Source organism: Phyllostomus hastatus, unplaced genomic scaffold (assembly GCF_019186645.2).
Source record: "Phyllostomus hastatus isolate PE091 unplaced genomic scaffold, TTU_PhHast_1.1 phas_contig_137, whole genome shotgun sequence".
NCBI lineage: Eukaryota > Metazoa > Chordata > Mammalia > Chiroptera > Phyllostomidae > Phyllostomus > Phyllostomus hastatus.
Window position 1 is genome coordinate 15,410,357 of NW_025333583.1, and position 25,279 is coordinate 15,435,635.

At 37.2% G+C, this 25,279-nt stretch overlaps 1 protein-coding gene across 33 annotated transcripts in view; it reads right to left on the reverse strand.

Moving 5' to 3' along the window:
- Window positions 1-326: 326 nt before the first annotated feature.
- The window catches only part of MAP2 (microtubule associated protein 2), a 256,717-nt gene continuing 231,764 nt past the window's right edge, over window positions 327-25,279 (reverse strand). For 17 of the 33 annotated variants that reach the window (XM_045851902.1, XM_045852043.1, XM_045852039.1 and 14 more), the window contains 7 exons: window positions 22,564-22,734; window positions 21,460-21,607; window positions 16,703-17,043; window positions 7,782-7,874; window positions 5,791-5,872; window positions 4,409-4,521; window positions 327-4,180 (listed from right to left, as the gene is read on the reverse strand). In XM_045851902.1, coding sequence (XP_045707858.1) covers window positions 3,965-4,180; window positions 4,409-4,521; window positions 5,791-5,872; window positions 7,782-7,874; window positions 16,703-17,043; window positions 21,460-21,607; window positions 22,564-22,734 — 1,164 coding nt within the window. In that variant the 3' untranslated portion in view covers window positions 327-3,964. The remainder of the gene's footprint in view (window positions 4,181-4,408; window positions 4,522-5,790; window positions 5,873-7,781; window positions 7,875-16,702; window positions 17,044-21,459; window positions 21,608-22,563; window positions 22,735-25,279) is intronic. The other 16 variants (XM_045852078.1, XM_045852070.1, XM_045852032.1 and 13 more) reach the window with 3 other exon arrangements.

Genomic DNA, 25,279 nt, shown 5'->3' on the forward strand with positions numbered 1-25,279 from the left:
CAACCATGCCTGAGGCAGATATTTCTGCCTGGTTGGTTACTTGAGTCAATAAATTTGTCTTTATGTTTAGCCAATTTGAGTTTTTGTCACTTGCAACAGATAACCTTCTGCCAATACAGTAGTGCTAGAGACTGACACACAGCAGGAATTCAGCAGATAACTGTGGCCCTTTCTTTACAATTTTCTTTGGTTGGATTGAGCAGTATATATACTGCATTTCTATACAAACAAGGGATGGTGTAAATATGTAAAAATTTATATATTTACATATATATGTAAATAAGTAAATTTTCCCCAGAGAAGAAGAAACAATCTGAAACCATCAATCAGATGACAAGCAATTTTATTTTGCAAAACAATCACTATACAGCAACAAATACATTTGCAAATTTTGATTGAAAAACATGAACTAACTACAACCAGCCATTGAAGAAATGCCTTTCTATGGTAACAGGCTCTAGAATTATCAGAAGAAAGAAACCCCCCACAGATTTGGAGTGGAGTGTTGGAACCTTGGAATCCCAGCATACAGAGTATACTTTTTGTTGATTTTTTTTTTCTTTTTGCTAAAGTTGAAGTAGATTTTAATGATTGACATTTTTTGAATTTGAAAATAACCTTTTTCCTGCAGAGGGACTTGGTCTCAACCTACACAAGGAGGCTAAGAATCCTAGGCCTAAATGAAGAAACATCAATGCTGACTTGAGCATGTCTGTTTTTTGAAGGAATGCCTAGCATTTGCTTTTCCAAGCCATGAATCTAGGTGTTTTTCTTTTTTCTTGGCTACTAAGACCATGAATTGTTTATTTGCCACCCTTTTGTAGCATGAACAATATGAGAAAAACTATCATTGTACCTATGTCAGAATCAGCCACATTGAGATTATTTAATGATACTGACGTGATGTTACTATATTTGGTGGAGGGTCCCATTTCCTACTGTATGACTAAACGAGCATCTGGAGAAGGCCAGCTCCCACCGGTACAGTCTTCCATTTAACAAAGTTCTCTCTTTACCCTTCTTCAGCCATACCTAGCTGGTGTCACACAGGTGTCTCACTTGGGGGTGGGATTTCAGCCCATCATCCTGCTGGAACTCAGCAGGAGAATCCAGAGAGAGTTGGTTCCTAAGTGAACATGGCCTTTGAAACTCAGCATAAGCTCGGATCTTTCCTGCATCGTTGTAAGGTATCCAATTCTTGGTTGCAGGCGACCCAGAGAGGGTGAGTTCATTGAAGAAGCTGGCCTTTTAACTCTTCATAGCTCTGGATTACTTATATATTCTTAAACAGGTTCTCAAAGGCTAAAGCCAGAGAGAAACTGGCATTAATAGATCTAGAATTATAACTATGAAGCTTTAATTTCTAGATCAGCGTATGGATGTCCCCACAAGAGTGGTGTTCAAAAAGCTTAATTTGTGTCGTTAGTCTTGAGAGCGAAGGCAAGATGGGCTCCACCACTTGTTCCCATAAAAAGACATTTATCCTGTGTGTCTCTCTCTTTCCTCAGTACAAGTTATCAGGTTGTTGTTGCTCCTAACTTTATAGAGAATCATATTTCCATACAAAGAGAGAGATTTATTCATTATAATTTTGCTGTGGTTTGAAATAAACATTTGTTTTAATGCCAAATCTAATAATTCCATGCTTGATATCTTTATTTTGGGCATGTTTTATTAAGAAACTGAATTGTAATATGCAGAGTATGTTTACTTATTCTTAACTTATAAAAAACTTAACCCAAGTTGAAAAAAATACGTGTTTCACCTGTTAAAACTGTTCTAATCAGCTGTTAACTTCTTTCTCTAGAACCTCAATCACTATCTAACACTACCAAACATGTAAGAAATACCATAAGTCTCTATAGAACTATTCTTTCTTCTCTTATTTTCTGGTGCATTTCAAGGGAAGCTGATGGATAAAATACCCAAATTGGTCAAATCAAACCTCACAGCAATTATTAGGCAGAACATAAACACAACCGCAGCTCTACTCAGCAGTTTTTCTCCTTCTGACTGTTGTGTAAAGTAACCGATTTATAAAAGATTTCTGACATGTTTGCCCATGTAAGACCTCTTAGTTGAGAATGAATGGTGCATATTTGCTCCTACAGTTTCTTTTGTGGAAGTTACATTGGTTCCAATATTCAATGCATCACAAAATGTCACCGTGTCTCTGTCATTGCATCCTGTGGATTCTTTCTTGGATGTTACTCCCTTTTTGCCTCGTCCATGCTTGTCATTTCTTCCTTTATATTCAGGAATTGATTTGGCTCAAAGGAATCTAATACCTACCAGATCATTTGCCTGTAACTGTTCAAATCCAACCTTACCAGCCCTGAGCAAGAAAAGGAATAGATAAAACAGTCAAGAGTGTCCACCTAGCCTGGTAATGCATTGCCTCATTCATGCCATTGACTACTTCATTGTTTCTTCAAGAGTCTAAAATGAATGATTTGCGAGAGGACTTAATTAATTGATTTGGGATTTCTTAACTGTATGTAAAGTCAAAACAGTATTACCTACTGATATAAAATGATCTTGATATCGGTCTCTCAAATATTTTGTAGCTATAGCTTCTCAAAGAACTGTATTTTTCCTTTCTGATCAAGGGATCTTACTTTGGGGAAGGAAGCCAAATATCTTCTCTCGGACAATGTAGTAAGCAGGTACTTTTTCGGAAGAACGGGACAACCAGTCCCAAACTCCCATTGTGAGTTTCAACTTTAGCAAATGAAAAAAAAAGAAAGAAAGAAGAAATCTTAGTTAAGTCTTTCATGGATGATTACAGAAATAAAACCCAAACTATTCCATGATTCAAAATAATTTAAATCCATAATCTTAAACTGACAATCTGTAAACCCTTTTATGTATAACTGGTCCCACCCCCACAAACTCCATGTTGGTGAAAGCAAAGAAAAATAAATTTTTCTAGCATCATGGGAGAGACTTGTATCTGGCACTAAAACAGGGTTACAGCTTTGAGTTGTTACAGAAGGCAACTTCATGCTAAAACTTTTTGTCTTTTTTAATGTATTTTTTTTTAAATAGGGAAAGAACCCTGCTAACATCTACTTTCACATACCTAAAATTGCAACACCAAAGGGTGCAGGAGACACAGATACTGTGAATAAGGAAGTATAATATTCAAGTATATGAGGAAGTATCACAAATGGCCACAGAGAAATATATATATATATTTATATCTATAATACTGTATCAAACAGATGGAAAGGGGGTGTGAAACTGGTAGTGTGGACACAAATCTAGCGGATCAACTGACATTCTAATCAGACACGAGTCCGTCCTAAGGAAAGCGCCAGAGCAGTTTTACACCACGTCCTCAACCGCAGCTCAAATGCTTCGTTCCTATTTTTTAATTAGTTAAATAATTTACTGAATTGACTTATACTCTGATATAATCATCCAGGTCCCAAATGTTAATAACTTAATTGAATCTTTCTTCCCATTTATACAAAATAACACTTAAAAAAAAACAACTCATTTCTTACATGCTCTTCCCTTCCTGCCATCAGACTCCTTGGTTGACTTCAATCTGGAATAAGTTACAATGGGCAGCTTTGACCTTTTCGCCCACGGACAGGATAGTGAAATGAGCAGCTTGGATTTTAACAAGGCCTTTCAGAATGTAGTGGATAGCCTTCAGGCACATGAAAGGTAAAAATGCAATTTTTCAAATGATAATACTCCATGCAAAACAGAGCAGAGCAAAAATAATCGTCCAATTGTACGTATGTAAAGCCAGTGTCTTCCTGTTGCAAATGGAAATCAAGTCAATTTCTGCATATGCTATTCATTTTTTTTTATAAAATTGTAACAATAGAGTTTGGGAAGGACATTATTTATTTTATGGTATGTAAAGAATAAACATAACACCTGCTCAGAGCCCACTCCTGCCAAGAGCTCATGCCTAAATATTGTTACTTCAATGCTAAATGAGAAATATTCACAAGCCCTGCTTAGCCAGTGCAGCAGTGACGTCCTCGGCCAGAGTTGCAAGCTGAGGGGATTCGAGCAGGTTGATGCTTCCGGAAGAGGAGACGTTGCTCAGTCGTCGGGGGGAAGCCACGCTGGATCTGCCTGGGGACTGCGTGATGATCTCAGCCCCGTGGTCCACACGGGCCTTAGCATGCTCTCTGAAGTTCAGCTTTTGGCTGTCAATCTGTTCAAGACAAGCATCAGTCCTTGTTAACTCAGACATCTTCACTGACCCCTAGATGTTTCTCTCTATCCCAGAGCTAATGTGAATGTCACTTGCATGCACTCTGCCATCCTTACTTGCTATTATTATTCAGGTCTTCAGTCTGGGGCCCATATTGATGAGGGGTATTACAAAACAATTGAAAAAAAACAAACAAAGACAAGATCAGCTCATGACCTTGTTTCTTACCTTGACATTACCACCTCCAGGGACGTGGTGAGCATTGTCAAGCGAACCAACTTTAGCTTGGGCCTTTTCTTTGAAGTCCAGTTTTACACTCTCAATTTTCACACGCCCACCACCTATGAGAGGAGAAAGGCTTTTAAATATCTGCTAAAATTAAATCTTATATTTGTGGTGATTATTTCCCAAAAATTATTACAGTAGATAGACCATTGTAAACCACAAACTTAATTAACTCTGCTATACCTCTGACCATAGATGGGGAAAAATCTTTTAAAATTTCTAGTCTGCACCATTTTCCGTATATTATACAAGATAATTACATCCTTTTGTACCATTATATGGATTGCCTTACATATTAATACACTTTTCTACTCAATCTAACCTATAATATTAGAAGTGTTTTATCTATATAATACTCTAAAAATAACACAGTTGTCAAGGAACATGTGTTCCTTGAACATCAGGCAGGACTGATGGTGGGAGGAGGAGGTGGGGGTGGGTGGGGTGGGAGAAAGTGGCAGCAGAAAAATGGAGACAACTGTACTTGAGCAACAATTTTTAAAAAGTATGCTACTGCATCCTTTCTAAAACTTGGGAGAGTTAGACTCTTCTTCCAGAAGGAACAAATTGCATTGAGATGAAGCTCTTTATTCCTCTTCATGGCACTATAGGTCACTTGAATAAAGAACCACTAGGCTAGAAAGGGTGTGCATATATGGGTATAGATCTATTTGTAAATTTTCAACACTGGTAGTTTGACAGGTAAAAAAGGAGTCAGGAGCTAAGTTTTTAATACTCATAAGCTTTAAGAACATCCCATTTTAATTAGTAGATGGAGTAATAGGAGATCACATTCTTGTACAGATGTCCTAAGACCTATCTGATATCGACTTTGATCTAATAATATTAAGACAGAGTTTGGACCATGACATTCCCCCAACTGCTAATTAGTCTGAAAATCAAGGATCTGCTGATAGAAGACAGCACCACATTCCACCCGTCAGCATGGTCTCCCAATCTCCGCATGCCTTTCGGCCTCTCTCAAGCTTGTGCATGCAAGGAGTCTACACCGGAAAGGTATTTGTTGTCCTTCAGTCTGCCCCTGAGCACAAATGAGCATCTGCCGATGTCTTTGATCTGGAAAAAAAGCTGGATTAGACTCCTTTACCCATCTCCACCTAAGAGATTTGCTTTCACTTTCATTAGCAACTTGTCCAAATGAAGAAGCCCAAATTTCTAACTTAGGTTTCTCCCAATAAAAACATGAAATACCAGGATTTTGAAATGTCCTTCTAATTAGGTACTCTGCAACAACAAAAACTCTGCTTGTCAATTTCTTGAATCCAATTTAATATTTCTCACATGACTAAGATGTATTTACTTACCTGGCCTGTGGCGGATGTTCTTCAGAGAGCCACATTTGGATGTCACGTGACTTAGGTCTATCTTCTTAGTAACAATCTGTACCTGTGCAAATCACATAAAATATGCTTAAAATAGTATAGACATGCGCAAACTCCCTAAGCACACACATAAAATCTAGAAACATATCCACACTCAACACACTACCATATATCCAGGAACCCAAACTGAAGTACAAACACACACAAGAAAACATACTCTCCCACATGCCCTTCCACTTGTTTGGTTGAAAAGAAGGACCCAAGTGAAAGAAAAGCCTAGAATAGAAGATTTTATTAGAAAACAGATCATGCCACAAGCAGATAGAAAGACCTGGATTAATAAGGCAAGAACGAAGCCACACCATGTTAAACCTTTCTCTAAGCAAAGAGCCAAGTGAAGAAGAGATAAATCATTCTTTCCAAGGTGAGTTTTACACAAAGGTGGCCAACACTGCTCATTGATGCAAGAAGAACAACATTGCTCTAAGAAGAAGAAAGCTGTAAACATGCTTTTCTAAAACATTATTGTCATGCCTTAGTCAGATGGAATTTTTCTTGTGTACCAAACTATTCATTGATAGCAACATTTATTTTATTTTTGTGTATCATTGAAATTCTCTCCTCTCTCAATGTTTAAAACAGTGCTTCTCCAAGTGTGGGTCACTGTCCATTTGCATCAGAAGTACATGGGAATTACTGAATTGGACACTGGGGAACTGGGGCCAGGGAATCTGCATACTTGAATAAGTGATTCTTCTCTAGAGGGAAGTCGAAGACTCTTGTTTTGAGGGCTGGAAGCTCCCTTACTTGTTTCAAGTTTGTGAGTTATCTCAATTTACCCTTTTCCTCTTAGGTGTTTTGACCAGCAGCACCTGCAGTGGCGGTAGCTAGGTCTGCCTTCTGATCCCCTCAAGTTATTTGCTAGGACTGCCGCTTTCTGTCAGAGTACCAGGTGGTGAGCACTCACAGTCAGGGCAACAGGGAGGAAGGCCACCGTGTCCATGGAAACACTGGTGCTGAGGCTTAGCCCAGTGCTCCTGGAGAAGCCCAGCAAACCTTGCTATGGATTTCCCATGGCAGTGACATGTTTATGCTTGGTAGTTCTACTTTGAACATCAAGTGACAATTCCTGGTAGAAGTCACTTGCTCATCTCTCCTTTCACTGATTCATTCCATCTATGCCCAGTTGAGCAGCAAGGAGCCAAGAATTATTAGACAGGTGAGAATTTTGGTCTTGGTACTTTCAATTACTGGGGTCCCAGATGACCAGAGCCTGAAGTTCAGGTGACAGGATCTGGCTTGAGTTTACCTGTTTCAACTCTGCCTCAACTACATCTGAGAGACATGCATTCATCTTTCCCTTTCTCTCATAGGATATTCTTTCCACTCAGTTTAAGAGATAGGAAAAATGCCATTAAGCCACATACACTGGGAACTTGAATCCTCTCACTTTGAATTACAGATGAACCATGCTTCAGCAGTTTTGTGTTGTTCCAAGTAATATCTAACTCTCATGAGTAATGAAGCACAAAAGACTGACATTACGCACTGGGTGTTTTCAACTAGATCAGTCTTTGCCTCAGAAGTAACTCAAGTGGAGCTGGAAAAGTGTGTGCCCAGGTGACTTTTGCAGGGGAACAGAGACAGCATGAGGAAATACCTTGTGGCCACAGGCCAGCAAACACAATTGGCAAGTGATGTGGGTTTTCCATCTCCCTGAAAACCATGGTGCACCCCATTAAGGTCTGCTTATTCAACTGAAAGCAAGATGTTCGCTGATGACCTTAGAGGGAAGGGTGGAAAACCCATCACCAAAGACGCAAGGCTGACAAGCTCCCAGGTGAAGGGGACACGTGGCGCAGCAATGAGAAGGGGCAGTGTGTGGGGAAGGAGGCAGGAGAGGAGACAGGGTGCTGGCTGTGCAGATGGCTCCGCACAACCAGGGCGGCTTTCCACCGGAAGCTTCTACTTACATTTCCGCCCCCGGCAGAATGTTTGATGTTATCCTTGGAACCACATCTGGACTGAACCTTGCTAAAATCGATCTTCTTGTTTAAAATCCTAACCTAAAAGGAATTGGAGGTAACTTCACTGTGCATTTTTGTTTCAACATGCTGGGTACAGAGAACCAGAAGAGGCTCCACACTCCCTTCCACCTACACACTCATTTAAGAGAACAAACTAACACTGGAATTGAAGAGCAGATCTAGCATATAAAAACGACCCTCTCTTGTCCTGCACTCCCAAGGGCCAAATGCTCCAGAGCCTTAGGCAGCCTGTAATCTGGAAGCAATTAGAGGAATAGGAAAATAAAACCTGGGTCATCTGTAAGGAGGAGGCTCCCAATACTGTGGGCAACACGGGGACTCACGTTCGCTCTGTGGAAGGCCCAAAAGTTCAGTGTAGTCCAGGCCAGGATCCTGAAGGATACACCAGTGCCCTATCTGCCCCACCTTACCCCCGACAGTGTCAGTCATTACCATTGTGGATCATCTTGTGCACTTGACTTAAATATAGCATGGTCTAGTGAATGCTACAGGTGAGGGTCCTCATTTCTGCAGGGAAGGAAGCCCCTGGTTTCCTAAGAGGGTCAACAAGGAGTCTCTGGGCCTCCTCTGTGGAAAGGGCATATGATTCCCCTGTAGGTGTGGCTCAGTGGCCTATCAGAAGGCCTCGCTCTGACAGCTGCTCATCAACAGCCATTACCCTTAGATGTGGGTGTGGAAGCCTTCTTTCCATTTTTAAAGGGGAGAAAACCAAAGAACTTCAGTCAGCTGACTCATGCTCGTCATGTAGTCCAGACCTCAGTTGGTCCGACAGATTTGAGGTTAGGTGTTTTATTTCTATTTTCGGAAAGTCCAGTATTCATCTGGAAGACAATAGCAAATCCAGATCTGGACAAATATTACTCTGGTGTAATGTAATGTGCAAAGTAATAACTCTTGTAACTTCTTTCACGTGTCTTTTGAATTCTGCATGTCTTGAAGGGCAGATAAGTAAAGTTAGAAAGAAAGGTTTACATTTGTTGTTGTTTGATGGTTGGTTTTACTTTGTCTAAAATGACTAATTTCTTCCTCTCCCCCAATAGCGAAAGAGAAATCATGTTTTCAATGCTTTGGGGGACAATTTATCTTCTTATTTTAAAAAAATTAAATAAAATGGTCCCAGATATTCAGTCATGCCCCTGAATAGTATCACATCTCTTGGTGTTTTAGAAAAGGATACTGATTCAAGAGGACATGAACCCTGACTATTTTTAACCAGACAAAAAACGGCAGTGCCTGGCTAACTAACATTGACAAGATCGCTGTCCCTTATAGGGAAACGTCGTTGACAACTCTCATTGACACCCCAAGGGAAGAGCCTCTTGTCAAAATCTGAATTCAGAAGACGTGATGATTGGGCCCCTCTTTAGGGCATAAGAACCATTCCAGTTTTATAAAAGGGCGGGGAATGTATCACACAGTTTCTATCTAACAGTAAGTGTAGACTCATTCCAGGAATTTCATATAAACTGAGATGCACATACCTTTAAGTCAACAAAAGCCTTTACATTTCAAACCACGTAAATTAATTTTAAAAAGAAAATAGTTTTGATTTATTATTTCTAATAGTAATACTTACAATTTTTATCCACGAAGAACGAATTATTTTGGCAATGAAATAGAATTCATCTAAGCCGTTTTTTTCCCTCATACTCAGGGATATACAGGGTCTCTAACTGCATTTTTGAATTTTAAATTAGGGATCAGTAGGATACCAATCAAGTGGCTCATTACAAATGAGCCACCAAATGTTAAATGTGATTCACTTGTTGCAAAAATGGAAATTCCAAATTCAGTTGCGTGAATCTGACTCTAACATTTAATCAACTTTTTGACAATTTTTATGATTTCCAAAACAAATCACTGAAACCCAAAGGGGTCATACACATTGCTAGCATAATTTAGAGGTAATTCAAATTTACAATCCTAAAGCTTACAGGTTGACTCCTGTTCATTTTTCACAGATTTTCTCGAGTCATAGACTTCCTAGTGAGACAACCAGCTGGCCTCATCAGCGGTGGACTCTCTCAGCCGAGAGAGAGAGGTCTGCTCAGTCTGCAAGCAAAGCAGACCTCTGACGTGCATTAACGGCACACTCTCGACATATCTCCATGCTTGCAATAACGTCACAGTATATTGCTTGTGTCTAAACTTTAGACTCTAAAGTGAGGCCAAGTGTGACATTCACCATCTCGCCTGACGGTTGAATAGACAAAACAAAACCCCATTGGGCAGTGGATGCTTCATGATCGTTGTGATTTACCCTCTAGCGCCCGAGCACTCACCTCGTCTGTGTGATGTGCATTTATGCCTTTGAAAAATTATAAAATACTTCATCCCAAAGATCTCTAGGATCATTTACAATAATTAACACTTAGAGAGTTAAGTCCACAAATACCAGCAGTTCTCACAAACCACACCATAAAATAGGAAAAAAAAGATGGCTGCTGGGAAGGATAAAGTTTTATCTAAATTAGTTTTTTCTTTTTAAATAAGTTGAATTTTAACTATCTCTGTTGTATTGATGGATCTAAATAAAATTACTTTTCTTTGGAAATTTTTCATTAAACTTTTTGTTTTCCTAAAAGTCTGTGTCAACAGAAAAATATTTTAAAATCTTAGAGACTATCTACAAATATACCAAACTTGTATTTGGCAAATTAATTTTCCATATTCATGATATGGAAGAAAAAATATTTGAATAATCATTAGCCCAAATTACTCTAGAACACATTTTAATCTTTGTCCATTTCTTTCATCAAAAGTTGTACTTGCAATATTAATGCAAAAAAGGTGATGGAAAGAGTGATAATCTTTTCTCCTGCATAACTCACTGGAAGTGAAATGTTCCTGCGAAGCTTCCTAAAGCTCTGCCTTATTCAAAATTCTCCCCAATCCCCTATTTCCTATTAAGTGCATCAACATTCCTTAGCTAGGCAGCCAGGGTTCTCCTCAACACAGATTTTTGAGTCCTCTCTTAACACTTTACATTTTGGGCCAGGCTGTCTTACAGCTCATACTTTAAGGGCCTTCGTAATGTTGCTATCTCTTGCTAGGTAAGTCTATAACAGACCATCCTTCAAGGCTTAGCCCATCCCTCCCACCACAGTGGAAGGCTGGCAAAAAGGGATTTCAGTATCATGGGCAAATAGTGGTGACTTGTTTGCGTACATAGTTGAATTTTCATTCACATAAAGAGTCATATAAGCATGAAGAGTTATAAAAATTAGGTTAATGTAATTGAATAATTAATCAGAATCATTGTATCTTATTTTTTACTAATTCTATCTATTACACCACCATGCTAGGGAAGAACATGGAAATTACTTTCTGGATAGTCCTGGGGAGACTCTCGTTGGGTTTTTATCATGATGATTCAACAGAAATGATTGGCCTCTGTACTCTCTTTGCATACAGGTTTAACTGCGCCTTCAGAGGAAGTAGTTTTTCCCCCACATGGGATTATTCTAAGAAAGGACAGGAGGGAAAAATGCAGGATATTACTGTAAGCAAGAATTAATCTCTTACTAAAGATTAAATACAGAACAGGTAAAATGAAAAAAAAATACAATCCTAACTTACAGTTTTCAGTAAAACAATTTATATTGTAGACCAGGGACATTAATCTCAACGTCAACTTGAATTTCTTAAGCAATAGGATCTTGCTGTTTTTTTTTTTAATTTAACACTCTGATGCTGCTTTTTTTTTTTTTTTTTTAACAAAAGACCCACATGTCATCTCAAGACAGTGTGATATGGAGTATAATTGGGGGTCTGAAACTTTGGGTTCTGTCCTCGGCAATCTCAACATGCAGCACTAGGGTCTTCAGGCCTCCTCTAGGTACGGCCCTCAACTGCAACATCATTTCTTTCTTCTTCCACCCAAGGCGGTCTTTGAAAGAATATTTTTTAAGGGTAGTGAACAATGACACTCAACTGACTTCCCCTCGGCTTTACCGGGGATTAAGCTTTTCCTTTGGGCTTGCATCATTTCTCAGGAATGCTTATTACCATGAAGTCTTCCTTTGTCCTTGCATTATACCAACACTTTTTTTTGTCTCTCTCAAAAGTATTTCCCACCCCACAGCACTAAATTTTAATAAAAACTATCCAGCCTCTGTAGAGTCCTGGGGTATCACATGTTAAAAGAAAAATATGACTCCATCAGATACTCCTGAAGGAAGCAAGTTCCCTGGAACAGATGACATTTTTCAAAGACTCATCTGTTAACAACCCTGTGCTCTCGTAAAAATACATAAAAATATACACATTTTAGGGTACATTCTGAATCTTAATTAACCCTGCATACACTAAGTGACAACTTTTTAAAAACTAAGTATATCAAATATAAACAATACATGTGGTCAAATACACAAATAGAAAAAAATAGTTTATGTCAAAAAAAAAAAAAACAATTCCCTAGAACTCTAGAGAAGGATCAGTTGGGGCCAACTTTTCCCATGCAGGCTGTTTTACAAGACACAGAAAGTAGAACCACAATAAAAAACTTTGGGGTAAGTACTGAAAAATTTGGAAAAAACTTTTTTGTGGCATCAACATTGAGTTCAGTCATTAGACCCGTTGGTTCAACTTTTTAAACCGTTTCTCAATGGACGTTGTGAGGAAAGTTATGGACACAATAGTCCTCGTAATTCAAAAAAATTTAACAGATAAGTTCACTTGCTATAACTTCTCAATGTTACATTTTTTCCTCTAGTTTAAATTTTTAAGAAATGTTATGGAATGGGGAATGAAGCTGTTCAAGGAAGTAACTTTAAAGCACTTGTTGAGCTGTTTGAAAATAACCTGAGGTTTAAGGCTGCCCGCATGTTGTTGCTTGGCTTGTAAATGAACAGCAAGCAAAAAAGGACTCTATGGTTTTCAATTTTGTGAACCCAATGCAGTAATTGTTTCATAGTTTTGAATAATCAGTATTTATGAAGCCTACCTCCAAAACTTTTTGTTACCCTACACAAGTCACTTGAATTACAGTATACACGTTCTACTGCATAAAGACAGGGTCCATGATTTCAGTGGGCTTTCGTATTGAGATAATGTTGACTTTGATGCTAAAAAACCCTTTGTCAATATATTTATTTCAGAAAACACCTATTTTTTTCAAGCTGGGTTGACTGACAGTATTTTAAAGCTCATGGGGTATTTTATTATTCCTTTTACTTAGCACTTATTTGTGGCCCTAAGGAGATGAAAATAAATGGCTTGGAAAGAAAATTAAGTAAGAGCAAGATACTAAGGGGGACAAGAAAATAAGAACACCACTCTGTATTGCCCAGACTGATCATATTGTCTCATTATGCTTTTTATGGACAGTACACAGTGGAGTCTTAGTAAATGTGTGATGAAAAATACACATATGAATGTGAAAATCTAAATAAGCTTCAATCCTTCTCTTTTAGTTTATAAAACATATAATTTTATAAATTTAACTGCACATGAGTAGATCATCACGGTGTTGACCATGATAATTTTATATGAGAAAAAAAGCCCGTTATACTATAATTTATTAGTTGCCTCCAGAATTAATTTCATCTTTTCCATGAATATAAAGTTGAAAGCGACTCATTCAAATTAGTATATTAAAGGCCTAAACAGTCAGGAGAATGCTGAAGATTTTATAATAATATTAAAAGATTGCACTCTATGTTTTACCCATTTCATTTCCTTATTCTTCTCTCTCTGAGTATCCATCTTCCAAAATCACACTCCTCTTCCATTCCACAAGTTGTGCTGTTTTTCTGAACTTTGGCTTGCCATTTATGGGACATATACTTACTGTGGAGTCTATTAAAATGACTAAATGATATTTTTTGATTAGCTATAATGCTAATTACTATCCTACTCTAAGGCAAACCACAGATCTGAGATCTAAAAATCACCTTATGGTCTATTTAAATGAGGCAGCACTATATACAAAGACAGTATCATTTTTTTGCTTCTGTTCTACAAATTAAAAAATCAGAGAACCAGAGAGGTCAGTATCTAAGGTCACACAATAATTTAGTAGAAAAGGGGAACCAAGAACTCAGCTCTTACATCCTGTGGTTCAAACATGGGAAGTTTCTTTGGGTAACAACTGTAATGGCATCGGGCATTCACATTTATTCAGTAGTCACTAGAAAGAATGTATCTCACCAAACAAATGGTATACTACATTCACTCAACTTTCAACAAACTTTTATTGAACACCTACTGTGTACTGGACCTGGAGAAGAAGATGGACCTCATCCCTGATTTTATGGAGCTTATGGTCTAGTGGGTAAGGTAAGATTTACATGAAATAACTGCTCAATGGAATGCTTAAGTATGCACGTGGTGAGAAAGACTGGCTACAATATGTAGTGCGTATCAGAGGTGCAGGGAGACCAGTTAACAACTATTGCGGTGACATCAACAAGAGAGAACGCAGCCTGTGCTACAGTGGTGCAGAGTATACTGAGAGAAATGGGCAGATTTCTCATCTGCACATCTACAAGGACCGTCCTACGAAGTCAGTTTCAACTGAAATGCATCTCAATTTCCCAATTGACTTCCTCCTCCCATTTAAATCCACTGATACTATCTATGATGGAATAGAAGTTAAGCATGTTTCTTCCATCTGTGTCTTGTCTTGGTGAGGATATACCTCTTACTCATTCAACAAAAGTTACTTCATGACTCCACTGTTACAGATGTTTTCCAAGTTATCTGAAGCTGAGATAGGATAATTGTGCAGTACGTTAACATTTCCCTTATGAAAGTAGAGATTTTCTCCAAATGACGCTGATTTTGAAACTATTTTTGTTTTTTCTGTATTTTTCGTGTCCTACAGCTTTACTAGTCCTTAATTACCATAATCTCTAGGGTAGTTTTAGTTCAGCTCAAAAGATAAGACATCTTTATATTGATTTTATGAATTACCAAGTATACTGGAGGTCAATTAAAATTAGACATAGCAATATTCATAACCAGATATGATAAAGAAGAAGAAAGACAAAAATAAATGTTTTCATATTTTTCAGATTGGTTTAACTTTAGTGATTCCAGCAAAGGTAAGGCTAACACCATTCTTTTTTGTCTCCCTACCTTGAGGAATACTTTGAATAAAATCATACAGTATACAATTTCTATGTCAAACTACACGAATAATTATTCCCTTTCTATTAAATTTTTAGTTTTGATAAAATATCTTGAAAATAATCTATATTTTCTTGTTACCTTAAGAAGAAACAGATTCTTTTAAGTATCAATATTTTCAGAATATAAGAAGTAAACCTCACATTTAGTTGAGGAGAATAGTAGTAGCACATGGTGATATTTATAAAGATAATTGATTTTAAATATACATAATGTTATTTTATTTTAAGGGGTCTTACCAAAAGCTAAAATGATAAATTTTTAAATTGGTACAACTTGATTTCATTCTACTTTAAAATTATTTATATGTAAATATAAAAGTAATATGACATTTGAATATTTCCAAAAAGTGCAAAATATTTCCTTCTCTTAGATGTGCAAAACTCTGATGGATGCAAGAAGAGTAAGAGTTTCTTTTGGAATTTGTAGGCCTAACTTTGGTAGCATTTTTTTTTCTTAAAAAAAATTTCCTGTACTCATTTTTTAAATAATATCTTTATATGATAAAGCATCTTCTATGACTATAATATTATAGAATGTTATAGTTGTTTTGAAAAGGACACATTGAGTACTCCTTCCTTAATTTTGGTTGATTGTTCTTAACTTCTTGGGCACTACTGAACAGAATCTCAGCAAAGAATTCTGTTGCAAAAGGAAAGAGCAAGCTTCCCATTTCCATGAAATCTTTCCTCTAGACCTGCCTGAGAACACACTGTCTTCGCACGAAGGAGGGACACCAGAAATGTCAGAGATGAGAGAAAGAGCGGCAGGAAAGAATACTGAGGCTAAAAGGAAAGGTTCCTTGGCATATTGAAAGGGCATTACAAGTTTGCTCCTGTACAAAGAAACTATTACTTCCTTTCTTCTTTCTCTCAAGAATGGATGTTTTATCTCTTCAATGACAAGATAAGTCAAACTATCCAATGGGAAGGTCAATAGCACAAGAGAAACATTAATTTATATTTTTATTATCTCCATCCAGGCTAATTGCCATGACCAAACACACAGTGTGCCAGCAAGATTCGGGTCAGGCCAAACTCAGAGATCCCTGGTTGGCAAGATGTGAATGTTTGTGCCGGAGCTGGAGTTACGAGCTAATAGGTAGAGCTTTACTAATAACTCTGTCCAGTACAATTAATCTCAACTAGGGTTTTAATACAACAATTTTATTCACCAGAACCACAAGAACTATTTATAATCAACATGAATACCGCTCTTTGCAACGTTTAGGCAAGAGCAGCCAGAGAAGAACCTTGGTGAGCATGCTCTGATTTGGGAGGGAACATGAGCAAATGATAAGAGATGTCATGGAAAATCCCTGGGGAGGAAGGAAGGAGATAAAAGTGGAATCACTAAAATATAGTCACATCTAAAATAGAACGCTCAAATTTATATCAGAAATGCACTTTTAATCTCTTAAGTTAAAATCTACAAGGCAATAGAGTGACATTTAGAAACAATCTGTTAAGAAACCAAAGGAGAGACTCTCCTATGTGGTCCAATCAATTTATATCCAATAATAACCAGAAAAAACAAGCATGTCATGTGATTCTCATTATATTGTATAAGCTGGCTTTCTCGGATAAAGTCCACAACTCTTGGCAACAAATCATACCCAGCGACTCCACCTCTCTTTTTTTTGTAACAACTGTTAGCTTACAATATAATATGGGATTTTATACCTGGGAGCAAATATGCATTCATACGATTCTTACCTGCCCCCCTTTAGGCTGGTATTTGATGTTGTCTGTTGATCCAATTTTGGATTTGACATTCTTCAGGTCTGGCAGTGGTTGGTTAATAAGCCGAAGCTGCTTAGGAGTAGCAGGAGATTTTGGAGGAGTACGTATGATGGCGACTTTCTTCTCACCGGGCACCAAGATGGCAGACTTGGGGGTTCCTGGGGTGTGAGGGGTCCTGGGATAGCTCGGGGTCCCAGGAGTGCCTGGCGTGCGGGAAGAGTAGCTCGGTGGGGTGCCAGGAGTGATGGCGGTCGACCCAGGGGTAGTGGGTGTCGAAGTGCCACTTTTTCCTGCTCTGCGAATTGGCTCTGACCCTACATTCACAGGTGGAAAACAAAACCGAGAATTAAGCATAGGAAAGTTCTCCTAAAGTATCCTTCTATCCATAATTGTTAGCAATCACAATAGAGTTAGTTTCTAGAGCGCTTAGAATATTTATGAATTATAATAATGCTCAAAATGGCGAGTGCCTCCTTTTTTTAAGGCTCATAACCTGGTACATTCCTTTGGAGCATGCACTGCTGTCAATGCAAGGGTAAAATATGGGTTTTCCTGATTTGTTCTTCCTAATTCTTAGTACGAATGTGTCAAAAACTACTTTTTTAACCCGTGTAATCACTAAGGCATACACATCAGGGTACGGAGATTTCTTGAGTGGTATGCAGACCACTCATTCTTCTGTGTAGTGAGTTCGCTCTGAAATCCAGGTGGACACACAGTGGGACACTGTGACCTGCATCACGTGATCGTGGACTGTGTAGAAAGTCACTTATTCCATTGTGTGTCAGCGGCACCCCCTCAGCTAATATTGAGGAGCACTGTGAGTTGCAAATGTGTTTATTGAAAGCCATTCAGTTCTGTTAGACATTATCTATAATATCATGTATTTTTATGAGAAAATTTGTCTTAGTTCTTAATACCAAAAAAAAATGTCTATTTCTTGCCTTAGAAAATGAGGGTGTTTTAATATTATACTTGCAGTAAAACTTGTACCTGATTGTGCTGTCTCCTCTATTTTCATTACTAGCTTGGTAGTTTGAAGTCATACCAATAATCCCCCACTGTCAATTATTCAGAATAGGGTGAGATGCTTTTTTTTTTTCCTCAACTTGACCTTGGCCTCATTGGATCACTTAAGTCCTTTCCCCCATTTTCCTATACTATGTTTCTCATATTATCTTTTTAAATGTGTTTTTGAATGCTATTTGAATTTTTGAAAGAATAATGATAGAATAAAAGTATACCTTACAAATTTCAAAGCACTTTTGTAAATACCAAATACTGGATAATCAAAATAATACTCATAATAGTGAGAGGCAGCTCTTATTACCCCTAATTTTTAAATGAGGACGTTGAGGCTCATTTACCCAGATGATCCTAAATTCCAAGCCAGATTATGATACTTAGCTTCTTAATACTTGTTTAACTTTCTTTTAACATAAAAATCTTTTCTCTTAGAGTAATACATCAATTCCATTCATAGAACACATCTACATTGTTAACATGTATTACATAAACTCTTTTACATTTTTGTATTTTATAAGAAGGGCATGATTTTCATTTTTTACTACTGAGCATGTATACTTTGTAATAACCAACAAATATTCTAGAAATTCTATAGAAGACAAAGATATGACTCATTAATTTTAAACAAACACAATTAATCACCATTGCAGGAAATTCTTCTGAGAAGGGGGACAAGTAATCTTTGCCTAAATATTTCCAAGGAGTGAGCCCCACAGAGCTCCCTAGACCTTTGTGACCTACAGACAACGCAAATCTACCCACTGGTCTAGGTCTGACCTCCTGGAGGAAGAGGGAACAATTTCACTGCCCCTCTCAGTGAACAGTTTCCACAGATCAAGTGAAAGCCGCCCTGTGTCCGTTTGATGTAACGTAAGGGTAAGAGACGGTCGAACTCTCCGACGCACCACATGAAATGAGATATGAGAGGACTGACGTGATAAATTAGTGTGTGCACTGGGACTTTTATTGCTTTCCACCAAATGACATTTTGAGGCCAGGATGATACATCCACATCCAACTTGCCTTTTTGTGGTTTCTTTGCTACAAAGTTTGTGGCCCAAGTTTTGGTTGCAGACTTGAGTCAGTCACTTCATCCTTCTGAAAAACCTCTTCCAAAACCTTGTTTCTGCCTCAGATGTTTTGTCTATGACTTCCTCTCTTCGGAATAACTCGGGTCTTTGGGGGACAGGGATCATCTCAGTATTATTTGTCACTGTTCCCAGTACTGGTCCCTTTCATGGGATCTGAACACAGTAGGTATTCAAAAATTTCTTTTTTTAATGGTATGAATTGGATTCAAAATTTATCAAAGTGTGCTGAGGTTTTTGTTTTGTTTTGTGTTTTTACTTCATAGGTATTAAGCTGAAGTAATACTCTGGAGTAAAAGAAATAAAAACACTGTCAAGTCAGGGTCATTTCTATACTTATAGAAAAGGCTTTAAGCTTTAGAAAGCTAAACGATAAAGGTTTTGTGTTATATTTGGAAAACAGAGAAAAATCACTGAGAGTATGCCATTAACACTGCTATTCAACAGATATAATCCATTTTTATTGTAATAAACTATGTTCTAGTTGTCAAAATGACAAATTCAAAGGTTCCCTATGTGTTCTGAAAGGAAAGGGTTAAACCTAAGATACTGAAACAAAAAATATTTATGAGTTACTTTATTAAATGACACCCTTATGTGTCTAGTAGACCCTCGCTGACAACATCTCCCCCTCCTCCGGGGCTGCAGGAGCCAACAGCACAGCATCGTCTCCTTTAAATCTCCTCAAAGCTGCACCAACTGTCAGAACGTTCTCGCGTGCAGTGGAAAAGGTGAGAGGCAGATTACATGCTTTTCTAACTGTCCCTGTGCCTTTCAGCTATTGCTATGTAGAGATAAAACAAACCTTGTGTCCTCATTGTAGCAGAGTATCAGTCATGTTCGTTATCAAACAATACGATACAACAAGGTTATGAATGAAAGTAAAGTGAGAAAATCAAAATAGAATTGACTTAGAATGTAAAAGCAATTTATATTCAGATACATTTTGAAAGGCAGAGCACAGTGGCTTGAAGGTGTGGATTCATGGACGAAGTATCATTTTGTTCCCATAGCAACAAACACAAGCATAATTCTCCCTGGGCCTCAGGGGGCACTGGGTGCCTTTGTCTTGTGTTGGCACGCTGGGGTCATGCCCAATTCCAACTCCAGACATTTGGAGTTAAAGTCTTTTCTCTGGAGATTAACTAACTCTTAAATGCAATCCTTGCAAGTTCATTTGAATATTTTTGCTAACATGAAAAAGAGTATTAGTGATTTCAAAGTGTTTCTAGAACAATTTCAAAGAATGTCAATACTTCATGAAATTGTAGATCACAACGGCTCTAATTATAACAAACTCTTTCATTGTAGACAAAAACACTGTTTAAATGTCATGCAAAACAGTCCCATTTCAAGTGGGCCAATTATTAAATATTTAAAAATAAAGTAGTGAAATCAACTATAATGAGATAGTAGTGGCCAATTTCTACCATTTTGTAATAAATTTTCCATGACAGAGATGCTGTTTTCCAGAGCAGTTCTTTAGAACGGTTTCTTCCAAAAAAACAGAGAAGACATCCAGAGGACAGGTTGTAAAGACATCAGTGTTCTGACAACCGATCAACCACTTACTAGCTGTATAGAATTGGACAAGCTACCCTTTCTAAAAGGTCGTTTTTCTCATTAGTAGATCAAATTAGGTTATTAACATTTAACTATCAGCAATGCTTATTAAACTGAATGAAAAATGTGTTTAAGATTTTAGCATCTCTGTGTGGTAGGTAGTTTTGGTCTAATAGAAATTTATGTATGAAAATAATCTGAACCCATGCTTTGCTAGAGTCTTTGTAGCAACACAACATCTAAGTAGGCAATGAGTGATTAGAACATTTTGATATTCTTCACATACACTGGGATAACTGCCAATCAGTTCACGATGGGCCATCAGTCAAAAGAAAGTGAAGCTATTACATCGGACACGCCCCATTATAGCCTGTTTGGAAGGCCAATTCTATCACATTAAGCAGGATCCTAGGTGTGTGTGTGTGTTTATTTGTTTTTTTAAGATTTTTCACTTATTTTTAGAGAGAGGGGAAAGGAGGAAGAAAGAGGGAGAGAAACATCAATGTGACTGAGAAATGTCATTCTCAACAGGGGCCCAGGCTGCAAGCCAGGCATGTGCCCTGACCTGGAATCAAACCAGCAACCCTTCGCTTTGCCTTCCTAAGACATCCCTTCACCTACGACATCCAGCTGAGCTGGGTTTTGATTGCTGACTTTCCAGTTAGACTTTAGGACTTAGAATTCTAATAAGGGTTTTTATATACATATGTAGTTTTACAATTCCTGACGGCAGGTTTTCTCAATTACTTCTTTCAAAGTTACTTTTACTGTATACTCGGAAGGAGAGAGAAATGTATTCTGAGAAAAACGACTCTGTTTCAGTCCCATCTAAGGGGGAATAAAGCCGTATGGGCTCATTTCCTCCATGAATTGTTTTGACCCAAACAGCTCTTTTGGATCCATCAACAGTCTGGATTTTCTGATTCTTAGGACAAATGTAATCTGATTTTAAAGCATGTTTTGACAAATGTAAAGTATAAATGCATAAGCTCTACCCCACTTATGGGGTTTAAAAACGATGATTAAAAAGAAAGCCAAATGCAAATAACCTACTCGTGGTCCGCCGTGCTGAAGAGGAGATGGAGCTGTTGAGAGAGAAGGAGTTCTCGTCTCTGTCCCCTGACACAGCTCTGCGAGGCGGGAGGATGGAGGAGGGTCTCGGCAGAGAGGAGCGCTTCTCCGGGCTCTTGGTTACTCCATCCTGAATGCGGGGGAAAGCAAAAGGATGTGGGGTGCTTGTGAATCTTTATTTTCGTTGTACGAGGTGATTACATTGCTCTGGCTAGTTTCCCTTCCGTGCTAATGGATGAGTTTCTTTTAACGCACACTACTGAATTTCACATGCTTATAAGCGTTTCTACTTCAAATTTAGAATTCATATTTGCCTAGAGGCTTTATAAAAATGTATTACTTTGGACTTGGTGTTAATAATTGATTGTGAAATTCCAATTCTGCATAACATAGGCAAAATGAATTTACTCAGGTGATTTCCAGTAAATGGGTGATTTTACTGAAAAATCTTCATTAGCATGATTAATTTATTAATCAGAAAGGAATGGCAGTAGGGCATTGCATGCCTAATATTCTTAACAATGACCATTGCAATACATTGTGCACTTAATGTGACAGGAACTCTTAGCATTTATATCTACTTGTGATTTAATTCTCACCACAAAAAGTCATGAGAGTTTTATAGCCAATGAGACAGGTTTAATGAGTGTATACAATTTTTTTAAGATCACCAAGTTGGTAGGTGGCAGAGGTTAGTATTAAATCCTGATGTTTCTGATGCCAAGTTCAAACTTTCTATTGTATTAGACATACTTTCTTATTAGATTATATAATGTTATGTATAGTATGCTACATTCTATATTGTATTTAAAATACTTCATATTTGAATTTTTATTAGATATCAAATAATACATCAATAAAGGATGGTATACCTAGAAAAAGACATTTTCTATTGTTTTAATGGTTAGGCTGTTCATAGCTATTGAAGTTTTCGATTTGTATTTGTTTTTCATAAAGGTCTATTGTTTATATGTCAACCACTTTAGACTTTAAAGTCTTTGCTTTCATACATTAACCAAATCATGTTCTATAACCTTTTCCCAAATTATATTCCTTTCTGCATCTTGGATTGGCTGGCTGCCTTACCTTGTTCCCTGATTCTGAGTATGGCAAACGGTCTGTGGAGCCCGCTGAGGTGGGCTGCATGAAAAAACTGTCAGAAAATGTAGTCCTTTTAGTTGGACTAGGGCAGGCTGAGCTGCATCTTGGGGATTTTGTATTACCCTGCAAGGCAGGAATCTTTGACAAGGTAGAATTCTAGCCATGAAAGAAAACAAACAAAAGCACAAAATAAACCAAACTATGAAGTAAAAGGAAAATTGTAAAAAATGTATAAACATATAAGAAATTAAATGTATATTTTTAATAAGAACACACATGACAAATGGTTACAATCAATGATAGAGATATATATTTATATGAGAATGAAAGATTGTCATTGAATACCTCTTTTTAAGAATACTCATACATGAGGATGTAGATTAAAATATTCTTTATGGATTGTACGTATAAAGTCTCTGATTAATCCATAGGCCTTACATGGTACAATCTTGTGAGTCTGTCGGAATTGTTCCTTTAATAAACACAGCCCTTAAGAGGTATATATAACTGGTATCTTGGTCACATTTCAAGAACTTTAGAGCCAGATGTATTTAAAACCTAATAATGGAATTATTTTTAAATTGAGAAAATATATTTTTAGATTATCTACTTTGATTTCCTCAGAACACTGCAGAGTTTATATATAGTAAGTTTATTTTATAAGTAAAATGCATACAGGGGGGCCAAGCTATACCATAAAATTCATAATTCTATGCATAGACTACAGTTGTATAATATGTTAAAATTCTAAAAATAAATGTCAGCACTGAAGAGATTGCCCATAAAACCCACAAGACTAAATTTACACATGATCATCAGATGATCCTTGGGGAGATAGTCAGCAAGTGTAGTCAGTGGAATGGATGCGCTTGGCTTTGGGAGAAAGCTGTGCTGGCACGTTAGGCCTCCTGGGAAACACTATTAAAAATGCAGACGAGTGTGACAAAGCCAAGGATATGTTATCTTCAAATAATTAATATGATTTACTTATTTAAAATACCAGTTGAAACTGAGATGTTTCTTATGTCAAGTTTTAACTTCTGTAGCCACGTTCATAGAGGCAGAGCCATTCACCTGTTGCACACATCACTTCCTGCTGAACAGACCCCACCCCTTGCGGGGGGAGTGACAGCAGGGTCAGCGGAAGTCATTCTTTTTGATTGACGCTACCCACAAAATAATGAATTTCAACAGTGTGAATGTAGAAAAGAAAAATGGAGTAACTGGATCGCCACAAATTATAAAAGACAAATACTAATCTGATGCTAAAAACAAAAACAAAATCCAACAAACAAAAATTCCAAATGAAATGAAGAATTACAGATCAGGTTCAAAATGAAGAGCAATGGAAACATTGGAGATCACTGTTCTGATAGAAGTGCTGAACGTCAGGGGAAAGAAAAGTTCACCTCAGAGTTTTAGAAAACAGAAAAAAAGTTAAAGTAAGGAACAAAGGGGGATGTTAAATGAGAAACAGAAAGAATGGTGGTCTCATCTTCAGAAAGACAAGATGGGTACTTAGAAGGAAAAAAAGTTAATTTTGTGTCAGAGGATGCATGTGTTTTCTGCCTTAAATGTAAGCGTTGAATGCCAAATCCTGTCAAATTACTCATAGACCAAGGGACTTCAGGAAAACTTCTTCAAGGTTTTTCAAACAATGTACACTTAAAAATTCTTTCCTTACTGGGGGAAAGCTCAAATTTACTTTCTATATCTGTTTCTAAAGAGTTCTGCCTTTTAAATAATAATAATAATAATAACAGTAATAACTATCACTGTTAAACTTATGTTCTAGGCACTATACAGTATACCATTTTATGAAATTATTATATTTAATGTTCACAGCTAACTTATGACATGAGAATTTTTACTCCTCCCATTATTTTTGGAAAATTAAGACACAGGAAGAAAAGAATATTGGACCTGGTCTGTTTTATAGCCCTGCTCTTAAATACCACAACTCAGCAGATCCTCATCAGAAACAGAAGGTAGAGAGATAAAAAACTTAAAATCGTAGTGTTTTTCAAATAAAAGTCAGTAGAATCTTGTTGGAGGACAATCTGACAATGTGTAGCAAAAACTCTCTATATAGACCATCCTGAAATAATAATTCACTGGAAGGAAATTATACTAAGGAAATGCATATCGATGCATTCACAGGATTTAGCCAAAAAGATTTCTACATAGTAACATTGTTAAAATAAAAAAATAGTTTGAATGGCAAATAATAGGGAATTGATCAAGTCTATAATATGAATAAATAAAATGCAATGTTACCTAGTCACTAAAATAACGTATAAGAATGTTTAATGACATGGAATTCTGTTTACTAATTCATTGCAGAACTGATACACTATGTTTTTGTTATTAAACCTATGAAGGTATAGAAAAAATGAAGATTGTACATTAAAATGTAACTGTAGTTATCTTTAGATAAGGGGACTATAATACAGTTTCACTTACTTTTACTCATCTACATGCTTAATTTGCCTATATTCTTATTTTGTAGAAACAATAAATATGTTTTATAACATTTGGTTTTGTGTTGGTTACAATGGTTTATCTTGAATCTAGGAAAGTAGATAAGTGGGCTCCCCTCTTTTCACCAGATCCTCATGTTCTGTCATATGTTTGGTCTCACTAATAAACAGTGGCCTAAAGCTCTGCCCTCACCAACTGCCATTGTATGTCACGCCAGAAG